Below are 13906 nucleotides of genomic sequence, written 5' to 3' on the forward strand. Positions count from 1 at the left end.
GTTTTGTAACATTTAAGACAAAGGCCTTGAAGTGCCTAAGTAGCACAACTTGACTCTAATTGAAAGACACAAGCTTTAATTCAATGTTTTAGTTTATAGTACTGTGCCGCTACAAAGAGAACTGCAGTATGTATTTACTGTGCTCTAATCAAGCTTTAATTCAATGTTTTAGTTTATTACAGTACTGTGCAGAGCTCTACAGGAGAACTGCAATATGAATATTTACTGTGTTCTATCAAATCTCTGACAATGTTCCTCGATTAATATGCTACCACATGAAATACATTAACCTTTAGCCTGCTGGCAGCAAGTGGTTGTGCCTGTGTGACCAGTGCAGACCAAGATCAGCCTGCATGTCTGTGCAGTCTGATCATGGTCTTCACTGTTTGTTATTCAGTCAGTAAATTTTCAGTGAACACTCCTTCAAATGATAAATGGTATTGCCCAAATAACAAGAGCTGTCCGTAAGACAGCCAAGCTCGACTATTCGAAATATTGGCCCAGAAGCAGGAAAATATTACCCAAAAAGGTTAAATATCAAAAGAGTTTTAAGTTCAAAAGGGGACATAATTTGACCAAAATACATATCAGAGTTATGGGACTTGATGTTATCAACTAGTTTTATAACCCCGAAGAAACATGTTAAGTTTCAATTCAATATCTGCATTAGTTTTGGGGATAGTAACTTGCATGTAAAACTTTAACCAGAATTTTCTAAGTCCAAAAGGGGCATAATTTGCTCAAAATACATGTTAAGAGTTATGGAACTTGACCCAGTGAGGTTGGTAATTGACCTAGGAAAAGAATAAATAAGTTTCAAAGCTATATGCCTTTAAATGATAGCTGTATGTACTTGCACGCAAAACTTTAACCAGAATTTTCTAAGTCCAAAAGGGGGCATAATTTGGCCAAAATGAAGGTCAGAGTTATGGGACTTGCTGCTATCAACTAGTTTTATAACCCCGAAGACACATGTTAAGTTTCAATTCAATATCTGCATTAGTTTTGGAGATAGTAACTTGCATGTAAAACTTTAACCAAAATTTTCTAAGTCCAAAAGGGGGCATAATTTTCTCAAAATACATGTCAGAGTTATGGGACTTGATCCAGTGAGGTTGGTAATTGATCTAGAAAAAGAAAAAATAAGTTTCAAATCTATATGCCTTTTAGTAATAGCTGTATGTACTTGCACGCAAAACTTCAACCAGAATTTTCTAAGTCCAAAAGGGGGCATAATTTGGCCAAAATGAAGGTCAGAGTTATGGGACTTGCTGCTATCAACTAGTTTTATAACCCCGAAGACACACGTTAAGTTTCAATTCAATATCTGCATTAGTTTTGGAGATAGTAACTTGCATGTAAAACTTTAACCAAAATTTTCTAAGTCCAAAAGGGGGCATAATTTTCTCAAAATACATGTATGTCAGAGTTATGGGACTTGATCCAGTGAGGTTGGTAATTGATCTAGAAAAAGAAAAAATAAGTTTCAAATCTATATGCCTTTTAGTAATAGCTGTATGTACTTGCACGCAAAACTTCAACCAGAATTTTCTAAGTCCAAAAGGGGGCATAATTTGGCCAAAATGAAGGTCAGAGTTATGGGACTTGCTGCTAGTGCTATCAACTAGTTTTATAACCCCAAAGACACATGTTAAGTTTCAATTCAATATCTGCATTAGTTCTGGAGATAGTAACTTGCATGTAAAACTTTAACAGAATTTTAAAGTCCAAAAGGGGGCATAATTTTCTCAAAATACATGTCAGAGTTATGGGACTTGACCCAGTGAGGTTGGTAATTGATCTAGAAAAAGAAAAAATAGGTTTCAAATCTCTATGCCTTTTAGAAATAGCTGTATGTACTTGCACGCAAAACTTTAACCAGAATTTTCTAAGTCCAAAAGGGGGCATAATTTGGCCAAAATGAAGGTCAGAGTTATGGGACTTGCTGCTATCAACTAGTTTTATAACCCCGAAGACACATGTGAAGTTTCCGTTAAATATCTGCATTAGTTTTGGAGATAGTAACTTGCATGTAAAACTTTAACCAAAATTGTCTAAGTCCAAAAGGGGGCATAATTTTCTCAAAATACATGTCAGAGTTATGGGACTTGACCCAGAGAGGTTGGTAATTGACCTAGAAAAAGAAAAAATAAGTTTCAAAGCCATATGCCTTTAACTGATGGCTGTATGTACTTGCATGCAAAAACTTAACCAAGGTGTGACGCCGACGCCAGAGTGAGTACAATAGCTAGACTATTCTTCGAATAGTCGAGCTAAAAATGAATGATGGACCAGTCCATTTTAGAAATTTGCAAGGGTAAATGTTAAAGATATATATACTTACAAATAATACTTACCAATCTATATTCTCTTCTAGTTAATGATGACCTTCCTTTGGTTAAGTATTTATAACTAAGTGGTATACAAATACGCAAGTCTTTCCAGAACAATTTAAGTCCATCTTTATAGAATTTCATTTCTTCCCACATATGTTTCAGAACTCCACGAAATCCATGTTCTCTTACGAATGTTATAAATTTCTGCCATTTTGTATAAATTTTCAAAGCATAGACTCTAAATCTATTCTGTGGAACTGGTATAGGTGCTTTAGGTTTAACTTTTTCCTTTGCATTCTTGTCTTTCAAATTTTTTAATGCCTTTTCTACAACTGTTTCTTCTTTAGCTAGGTAGACTGTCGAATGAAATGAACGCTTAATCAAACAGTCCTGGTAAAGATTTAAGTCTGTAAAGAGAGCTGAGGAATGTATAAACCGGGATATATAATGGTGGTTGGAAATGGTCCATGTATTCTGTGCTGAAGAAGACGCAGCTTTGAACATGTATCTGTTGCTAGGATATATGTTGCTATATTTGGAAGAGCTTCTACGTCCATCTTCATCGTTGATGCTGAAAAAACATCAAAATAAAATACAAATAAATTTATAAAGAAACTTTAAGGAGAATGAAAAGAAGGCTGTCAAAAGATAAAGGACACTGGAATGCTTCTAAACTAGACAGTTAAAATGGTCATGAATGATATTCTCCTTATACATGAAAATAGAGGAAACTTGAAGACAATTTTTGTACAAGAGCTTTGCATTTAAATTAATCACTACTTCCAAGCTTTAAACAAATCTCTTCAATAATTTCAAAGTTGGAGTAAGAGTAGGTGCATTTCAAACTTTTTTATGAAGTTCTAAGTTCTAAGTACAAAAGGGGCCATAAATCTTGCAAAAAGCAGGATGGAGTTATGTTTCTTGCTGTACAGGGTCAGCGTATGATGGTGAACAAGTGTTGCAAGTTTAAAAGCAATAGCTTTGATAGTTTAGGAGAAAAGCAGACCTAAACATAAAACTTAACCAGGCAACGCCGATGCCGACACCAATCAAGTGATGACAATAACTCATCATTTTTTTACAAAAAATCAGATGAGCTAAAAATCAGGTTTAGTGCGTTTGCTTAAAGCCGTATTTTGGGTCCCGTGCAATCTATTTCTTAATGTGTTAAGTTCATTCCAAGCCAATTTCTGCAACTGGACCGAGTTATGACATCATCAAAATGGCAGCAATTTGATAAAATTAATTCTATCATCATGATTGTTCCGAGTTGTTTGTTTTTGATGCTAAAAGTGAATACATTGTACACATACATGTATTATATAATTATCTCACAATATGTTGTTTTGAATAGAAAGAACATCATTCATAAAATTAAATAACCTTTCATGCTTGACATGATACAGGGCACTGGACAACTTTTGGGGACAGGTACCCATACCCTCAGGAAGGGGAATTTTTCGTCGTTTTAAGACAAAACAGGGAAGTTTTTAGCCATATATATGTTACTACTTTTCACACTTATTAATACTGTTTTCAATTATTTCTCACTAAGGTAACTACATTTCAGCAGTAACTTTCCTTAGAGGCACTATAATATAATTTGAAAGAGAGTTCTTATCTACTTGTGTCAAACAACCTATTATCAAGGGAATTTTCTTCTGAGAAAGGGCAAAAAAACATATTATTATATGAGGGGAGTGGGGCACATATTTGGCCCCAAAAATGGCCAAACGTGTGCCCTGCGACAGATACTGCATTTTCGACCAGTGTAGATCTTGATCAGCCTGCACATCTGTGCAGTCTGATCAAGATCTGCACTGCTCGCCATTCAGCCAGTATATTTTTGGTAAGCACTCCTTTTAACAGTTTAAAACCCCGTTTAACAGTTAATGGAAATTTAGCAGGGTAAGGGCTAAAGATACATGTATATTACCGGGTATGCTCTAATTTCATATCTATTAGAATATACATTGTATGAACAATTAAGTACTGCATTTATACACGTAACAGAGATACAGGAAAAGTGTATCAAAACATTAACCAAGTATAAAAGAGACGAAATTCAAGGAAAAATTACGCAAAAGTAATGCATCATGTGTAATATCACGTGGCATACAATGTGGTACAACTATTTCAAGTTTGAATCAAGCGACTGTAACAAAATCCTGGGTAGAACCCTGACAGGATAGCTCTTCATATACTTTATATACATGTAGTTGAGCTAAAAACAAAAATTTTAACAAGAGCACCACCTTGCGGGTGCTGACGCTCATCTGACTTTTTTTGTATAGTAGAAAAATTGTCCTACCCATGATTTTCTAAGTCAAAAAGAGCCATAATTCTTGCAAAAAGCAGGATGGAGTTATGTTTCTTTACATACAGAGTCAGCTTATGATGGTGAACATCTGTTGCAAGTTTCAAAGCAATAGTTTTGATAGATTAGGAGAAAAGTTTACCTAAACTGAAAACTTAACCAATAAATCTGATATTTTCTAAGTCCAAAAGGGGCCATAATTCTTGCAAAAAGCAGGATGGAGTTATGTTTCTTGCTGTACAGGTCAGCTTATGATGGTGAACAAGTGTTGCAAGTTTTAAAGCAATAGCTTTGATAGTTTATGAGAAAAGCTGACCTAAACATAAAACTTAACCAAGAAATCTGATTTTCTAAGTCCAAAAGGGGCAATAATTCTTGAAAAAAGCAGGATGGAGTTAAGTTTCTTGATGTACAGGGTCAGCTTATGATGGTGAACACGTGTTGCAAGTTTCAAAGCAATAGTTTTGATAGTTTAGGAGAAAAGTTTACCTAAACATAAAACTTAACCAATAAATCTGATATTTTCTAAGTCCAAAAGGGGCCATAATTCTTGCAAAAAGCAGGATGGAGTTATGTTTCTTGCTGTACAGGATCAGCTATTGATGGTAAACAAGTGTTGCAAGTTTCAAAGCAATACCTTTGATAGTTTAGGAGAAAAGCTGACCTAAACATAACACTTCACCAGGCAACGCCGACGCCGATCAAGTGATGACAATAACTCATCATTTTTTCCCCCAAAAATCAGATGAGCTAAAAATGAAAATCATCATACCTTCCCAAGGCATAGATCTGCTGACAGCCACATATATAGTATCTTTTACTTGGCTCTGAAAACAATAATGTTGTAGAGAATTCATTTTAAGACTTGTTAAATTTTTCTCTTGACTAACTCACTCGGACACCATAAAATTTAGTAAGTTCATGGCAATGAACACAAACTATACTTTCATTGTGTCTTCAATATTTTAAGTACCTACATTTTGAGAAGAAAGCCAAGCTCACCAAAACCATCAGCTTATTTATACATAAATAGTTACACAACTTTGGAGCTTGTGTACTAAAAACCAATCACGATTCAGGTAAAACGCCAATACCGGTATTAACTTTCCTAAGTTAGATTAAAATATTTTAAAAGTTAAATACACAACTCAAACAAGAGCTATCACTACTGGTGACAAATGCCCCACAAGGGCGTGCCCAAGAATGCTATAGTTGTCTGCGCAAAATACACCAGAATAGTATAGGTATAAATCATTTTATGACCTTGACCTATGAGACCAAGGTCATAAGTGCGACATATCTTCTCAATATGGTTGTGTCGCACTTATCTTCTCAATATGGCTAACATTTGTGTCAATTTTTTTTTCAAATCCCTTGATAAATGGCAGAGTTATGGACCAGACAAGAAACAGACCATGTTAACCTTTGACATCTAAGTGTGACCTTGACCTTGGAGCTAGAGGTTTGGGTCTTGGGCATGACATGTCATCTCATTATGGGGAACATTAAATTTTATAAATGCAAAGTTATTTCAGACTAAATGGATGACAGAGTTATAGCCCGGAAGAGAATTTACTCGGACCGACAGTGCAATTTTAATACGCCACCAGGACTGATTACCTGATGCCTAGAAAATCCCCATGGGACTGGCTAAGCATCCGGTTAAATTACAAGACAGGCAGAATGTATATAGGCTAGGCATATTGTTATGTGACTAAGGATTAACCTCATTTGGCTTATTGGGATGACTTATTTTATGACTTGATATTTTATAGAACTTTGTCATCCCTCTTAAGCCTTACCCGTATCTGCATTTTACTGTTAGAAATCCAAAAAAGTCATAATATACTGGTCAGACTTACTTGCTTTAATAAATTAAACATTAATATTCATGCAGAAACTTCAAATGGGTCGAATTTAATTCATATTTTTAAATAAGAGACTTAAATCTTTGAAAATATGAATTATGATGCTACAGGTGTGAAGAGATATCTTACCCGACACCGGTTTCAATAAAGGAAGTGTCTAGCCGTCCGGTAACCGGACACCTAGCCTGCGTTCTAGCTGTCCAGTTACTGGACGGCTAGTAAATCCTCAGGGGATTTTCTAGCCGTCTGGTAATTGATTTCTTAATAAATAAGTAATGGTTTTATATAGTTTTAAATGTTATTTACCTAGTTATCAATACTTACTGATTTTTCAGTCAATAAAACGCAAGAGATCGTGTTTGTATACAAATCAGTTGATATTCTATTTTTAGAAATGATCAAACATTGATCGCCAAACGTCCATGTTATTTTGTAAAAAGTGATGTTTTTCTAATGGCCTAAACTTTAATTCTCAAAACACAAATTTATATATATATATATATCTGAAGAATGGAAAGCTTAAAAAAGAAGCAGTTCAATAATTAATTTTGACTATTATTTTGAAATAAAATGGATTAATTATGAACGCTTAAGTTTTGAACATCACACTGCCGCTATTGAAATTAAGTCATTTAAATCAGTTATTCATTAAAAATGTTTGAACACTAATTAAATCATGAAAATTGTAAGTATTTCAAAACTGTTTTGATTTTGAAAATCCAGTGAAAAAGTTGTTAAACTTTAAAAATTCCGATCCCATAAAAGCCACCAGATGAACAGATTTTAATGACTGACGTCACGGCGATCTCGCCATTATTGAGTTCAGCAAACTTTTGTTATAATGCAGTGACTTTTTTAAAAAAAATCTTTAGTTCGTATTCACACAAAATTTTATTTGCAGATAAGTATCGATATCTTAAGTAGATTACTTATTCATTAGGAAATCTATTACAGGACGGCTAGAAAATCCCCTGTAACCAAACGGCTAGAACGCAGGTTAGGCATCCTGTTACCGGATGGCTAGACACTTTCTTCAAAAAACAGCAGACTGCCGATGACACTAAATTGAAGAAACAAAACACAAACTATACATTGCATTCATAAAATGTCAGCAAGGCAAGTTTATGCTGTAATCAAGCGAATTACTTTCCGAGATGTAATCAAGCGATTCTTTTGAGTAGTGAATAGTTTCTATGTCACATTTTTAACTACACCAGATTTCTTTGAGCTCGCTTTGAGGCTTTGCTTTATTTCACATTAACTAAAGCCTGATTTATTAACTACAGATTTATAGACAACACGCCGATTTGTGATGATTCCAACCACAGACACTTGGGGGTCAGAACCTGTTCCCCTCCCAATCCGCCCCTGCCAACCTTCAGCCAATATATTTTCGCCTTTTAAATCAAACTGAGCACATGTCTCGATCATACAACAACTTCTGTTACCATTTCAGTTTAAAAAATCTCCCATATACTATCAATGCTCAGAAAAACTAAAGACAACTTACTTCGAGTGTTTTCAACACAAAATAGTTTGTCCAAGGAATAGAAGAATAGATTCCAGCTTGATGTTGCGCAGTGAAATTTACTACACAGAGCCAGGACACAGACGATATCGTTAGTGGTTATAATAAAAATACTCGCTCATGGCGTCAACTGCCACGATGGCCGAGAGAGTACAGACGCTGGTTCTGTGAGCTTATTTTTGGGCAGGGCCGCGGGTTCGCTCCGCGCTTTGGGCATTCTTTTTTTAATATAAAATTTTCATTTTCTTTTTAACAATATATTCTCAAGATAAAAAAATCATTAAAAAAAAAGAAAAAAAAAAGATCGCCCATAGCGTGGAGCGAACCCGTGGCCCTGCCCAAAAATAAGCTTACAGACTAGCGTCTGTACTCTCTCGACCATCGCAGCAGTTGACATTTTGAGCGAGTATTTTTATTATAACCAATAATGATATCGTCTGTGTCCCAGCTCTGTCAAAACTGAATGCATCAGGTTTCAATTAAATACAGCCTGTAGTTAGGAATGTATCAGTTTGATGAAACGCATAATTCCATTGAGTGATCTATTAAGCGATTTATTATATAAGCGTTCCATTAAGCGATTCATTATACGATCTATTATGCGTTCCATTGAGCGATCTATTGTGCGCTCCATTAGCGTGTTGTTAAATGACACATTTATGTTAATTAGCGATCCATTAGCTCATTTGCATGTGAAATTGGAACACGGTTTTGATGGTGTTTATTGGATAAACAACTCGCTTGCGGATCATGGTTTTAGTGGCGTTTATTGACAGTGTTTATTGGGCCTTTTTTTTTGTTTGGGATATGGGAATTTTTTAAACGGCAGGGGCTAGAGAACCGGAATCGGTTCCCTAGACTGCGAATTTATTCGTCCGGAACCGGTTCTCTGAGCAAAATACCGTGCATAGGCTAGGGAACCGGAATTTTATTTCTACGCATAATACTGCTGAAATCCACTTTGTTTCTTGGTAAATGTCATGCATATTATATTATATATTATTATCCTAATTAATTTTACCATGCCCTTGCATTTATCTGCGTTTACTGTCTCCCAGAGTGTACTCGCCGCATACCGTGTCTGCCGTATTCAAATGATATAAACTAGTACGAATGAATGCGTGAAAACTACTTTGCAGTTTTTAAATGTTATTTGCTTTAAACTTGTATTATGTTTAAATTATTTAAATATAAGATAATATTGGTTTGTATTTGCGTCATTACATGTTTATAGATGAATAAACTAATTTAATTGCCCTTAAAATTTCATACATATTCTTTGATCACATTTCACGTTCAAAGATATGTAATCAATACTGAAATTACTTATTTTGTTTTAATAGTTTCTTTTATTGTCTTATACCTTTTAAGTTTAAATTTCAAGTTTATTTCGGCTCCAGTGTCGACGATTTCGCATTCATTCGTACTAGTTTATTATATCATTCCAATATGGCGGACAGTTTGCGACGAGTACACTTCTGGAGACACAGTAAACACAAATAAATAAAAGGGCATAGCTTGCTGAAATGGTAAAATTAATTAGGAAGTGTCTAGGGGTACGGATCCGTACCTCTAGACAAGGCCCTTAGGGGTTTTCTAGGGGTACGGACCTCCGTTTTTCTAGAGATTCAGGGTCATTTACATTTCAAATTTTGTTGAAAATGAAGAAAACAAATAACATTTCATCAGAATTCACCTTAAACTTGGATCTAAATCGTTTACAGATGAAAACGTTCATCCAGTTTGTTACATTTTCTTTCGGAACGTAAATAACCGAGGAACACCAAATAAATCACGAGGATTCGAAATGGCAGGAAAAAAAGATATAAAGATTTAATTTCCCCAAGCTGTCCTGGGACTCCGAGGGCACACCAACTCTGAAACCTGGCTGCTCTCACAGTAGAATTTATGAAGAATTAATCTCTATCATAAATGATTTCTCTCTCCAGCAAATGGTTAGTCTCCCTACACGGTTAAACAACACTTTAGACCTCTTCCTCACCTCAAACCCAACTCTGGTCAAACATGTAAACACTATGGCGGGATTGTCCGATCATGATATAGTACAAGTACACTCAGATGTTAAGCCAAGGTTCAATAAAATGAAACCCCGCCTAGTTCACTTATATAAAAAAGCAGATTGGTCAAAATGTCAGCAGTTCATAAAGTCAAAATCCCCTTCCCTGTTTAAAGGTTTTAACACACGGTCTGTTGAAGGCCTATGGTCAGAATTCAAAGAGGTTCTATCCGAAGGTACGAACCTATTCATTCCAACCAAGAGAATAGGCTCAAGACCCCAACTACCATGGATTACCCAAAGCATTAAACGTCAGATTAGGAAACGAAATAAGATGTTCCAAAAGGTCAAAAACAACACCAAACCAAAGGTCAAACAACATTACATGAATTTTAAAAATCTTGTCAGGAAAAATATCAAACAAGCACATGATAACTACATAGATTATGTCCTAGAATGTCAAGATGATCCGGATAACCCACAAACAGGTCAAAATTGTCTCGTAAGAAACTTTTCTCCCTTGCCAAAAATGCCAAGCAAGACTCCCAAGGCATTTCCCCACTCCTAGGAAACGGTCAAATTCATACGGATGATAAAAAGAAGGCCAATATCCTCAATCGTCAATTCCAGTCCGTGTTCACCCCAATGTCACCTCTCAAACTGGGCCAACTCTGTAAAATGAAAGTGCAGTCTCTACTCTCTATACCAACTGATTACCAACCAAATTATCCCAAAATGCCAAAGGTCACTATAGGCATAAATGGTGTTCAGAAACTCCTTTCGTCCCTAAAAATAGATAAAGCATTTGGTCCCGATGGTCTAAAGCCGATCCTTCTTAAAAATCTTAGTGAACAAATCTCACCACTAGTCACTAAGCTCTTTCAAAGGTCCCTTGACACGGGCACTATCCCAGCTGACTGGACCAAGGCCAATGTCACTCCTTTATTTAAGAAGGGTGACAAAAGCAATCCTGCAAATTACCGGCCTATATCCCTAACTTGCATTCTTTGTAAGTTACTGGAACACATCATAGCCTCTAATATTACCAAGCACTTCCAGGTTAACAATGTCCTCTATGACCTAAAGCATGGGTTCAGAGAGAAAAGGTCATGCGAAACGCAGTTACTCGAACTTGTAGAAGATCTATCCCGAAACTTAATTCAAGGCCACCAGACGGACCTGATCCTTCTGGACTTCTCTAAAGCATTTGACAAGGTTAACCATCTGAAACTTCTGTATAAACTTCATCAACATGGCGTTCAGGGCACCACGTTGCAATGGGTCAAGTCTTTTTTGATTGGCAGACGCCAGTCTGTCCTTGTGAATGGTGAAACATCAGAAGAAGTTCCAGTAACGTCCGGAGTCCCACAGGGCTCCGTCCTAGGCCCCCTTCTATTCTTACTCTACATTAATGACCTGCCTGAAAATCTAATTTCACAGGTTTGGTTATTCGCCGATGACACTGCTGTCTACTTAACTGTAAATAGTTCTGCCCAAGAAAACATCCTCCAGCAAGACTTAAATAGGTTACAGATATGGGAAAGTAAGTGGGACATGGAGTTCAACCCCTCAAAATGCACTGTTATGAACATAACAAGGTCAAAAAACCCTTTCAAATCAAAATACACACTCCATGGCCAAGTCTTGGAAACAGTTCCTGATGCAAAGTACCTTGGGGTCACTATATCCTCAGATCTAAATTGGAATAAACACATCAATTTAGTCACGTCCAAAGCTACCAGAACACTAAACTTCATTAAACGAAACATCCCATGCAAGAACCCAAAAGTTCGAGAAATAGCTTACAAATCACTAGTCAGGCCACAGCTAGAATATGCTAGCTGTGTTTGGAACTCTTACACCCAACAAAACACCCACCAGATCGAAATGATTCAGCGAAGGGCAGCGCGATGGGTAAATCATGACTACTCCCCTTACAGCAGTGTCACAAACATGCTATGTCAGCAGAGATGGCGTACCCTTGAAGATAGGAGATCTGATTCACGCCTCCTTATGTTCTACAAGATAGTGAATGGTTTGGTTGCTGTGCCACTCCCCCACTATGTCAGCCCCCCCATCCCGTCTAACAAGACATATGCATCCCCACTCCTATACTCAGATCCTCACTCCCTGTAATTACTATAAGTACTCTTTCTTCCCAGCCACCATAGTACTTTGGAATGCCCTTCCAGTACAACTTGTGCAAGCCCCCACCCTGAATCAGTTTAAACAGGGTGTGACCAAACTTGTACACAATGCTTAACATGATAGACCTGTTTTTAAGCTGCTTTTATCTGTAAATCCTTCTTGTTTTTAACACTATCAACTGTATTTATACTGCAATACACACCGTGTATTACTTTTACCCTCCTATCCAATCTACTTTTAACTTCTTGTACAGGCGCGCAGCTGCACATAATACTCGTAGAGAGGAGCGCTGCAGTATAGATAGATAGATAAAGATTAAACAAAATAATGTTAAATATGTTGGGGAAAAAAACCTTAATTGATAATTAACCCTTAGTGTATGTGTATGTTTTTCACACATTTTGGTAGCCGTTATGATCGAGATACATGGGACGTTTTCACAAACAGTTTCTATTACTGAATGTCGCTTAATTGATTATTAAACAATCAGTTCCATGCCGATTATCATTTATACCTTGTTAAATAACAAAATAAATTGGTGCATATTATATATAATGCCTAATTTATTTATTTATTTATTTTTTGCTGAATAATAGAATTCATTTAAGGGATAGAATTATTAATCTAGCTGTTATCAACAGTTTATCTAATAACAAACTAATCGGCACGGAACAGTGTATTCATTTGGAGCTCCTCGGTTATTTAAGTTTTGAAAGAGAAGATAAACCATCGGGTGAACGCTGGTATCTGTAAACCAATTAGATCCAAGTTTTAAGTGAAGATTGGTTAAGACTTATTTGTTATTTCATTTTCAACAAAATTTAAGATATAAATAACCCTAGATCTCCAGAAAAAGGAGGTCCGTACCCCTAGAAAACCCCTAACAGGCGTGTCGGATCCGTACCTCGAGAATCAGATTCTAGAGGTACGGATCCGTACCCCTAGACACTTCCAATTAATTAACTAATTAAGATAAGAACATGCACATGATACTTACCAAAAGAAACAAAGCGGATTTCGGCAGTATTATGCATAGAAATAAAATTCCGGTTCCCTAGCCTATGCACGGTATTTTGCTTAGAGAACCGGTTCCGGACGAATAAGTTCGCAGTCTAGGGAACCGATTCCGGTTCTCTCGCCACTGCCTTTTTAAACCTGTTGAAATGGTAACAGACGTCGTTGGATGATCGAGACATGTGCCTGGTTTGTTTTAAAAAACGAAAATATATTGACTGAGGGTTGTCAGGGGCGGCCTAGGAGGGGGAGTGGTGCTGACCCCAAGTGTCTGTGATTCCAACCTGATCTAGTGACAAGCCAACCGAAGTGGGTGGGGTATGCAACTTGAATAATACATACGTTTTGCAACAAATCTGTATCCTTTCAGCAATGCTGATGCCATGTTAACAATGCAAGTTACATGGCACGAACAGACATTACTGTATAGTTGGTTCAATTTAAGATTGTCAGAAAAATATAATTATGAAGCCCGGAAGCGGAAATATTCGAACAGCTGTTTAAACTCCGGAATCAGACTTTAAATTTCGGAACGTTCCGGAAGGGACCAAAAAAAATCTTAATATGGGAGGTGCCGTGAATATTAAATATACGGTATATATACTTTTAATTATGTACTTCAAGAGTCGAAGATGCAATTTATCAACTGTTTCATCCATTAAATTCGTAAAAATGTTT

General features: G+C 36.4%; 1 protein-coding gene across 1 annotated transcript in view; it reads right to left on the bottom strand.

Moving 5' to 3' along the window:
• The window catches only part of LOC128552935 (mitochondrial proton/calcium exchanger protein-like), a gene marked incomplete at its 3' end in the record, with an annotated part of 66694 nt that overhangs the window by 15062 nt on the left and 37726 nt on the right, over nucleotides 1-13906 (bottom strand). The window contains exons 3-4 of the mRNA XM_053534012.1: nucleotides 5426-5480; nucleotides 2358-2907 (exon numbers count right to left, since the gene is read on the bottom strand). Of these exons, the coding sequence (XP_053389987.1) occupies nucleotides 2358-2907; nucleotides 5426-5480 (605 nt within the window). The remainder of the gene's footprint in view (nucleotides 1-2357; nucleotides 2908-5425; nucleotides 5481-13906) is intronic.

This window comes from Mercenaria mercenaria, unplaced genomic scaffold, assembly GCF_021730395.1.
Source record: "Mercenaria mercenaria strain notata unplaced genomic scaffold, MADL_Memer_1 contig_3307, whole genome shotgun sequence".
Classification (NCBI taxonomy): Eukaryota; Metazoa; Mollusca; class Bivalvia; order Venerida; family Veneridae; genus Mercenaria; species Mercenaria mercenaria.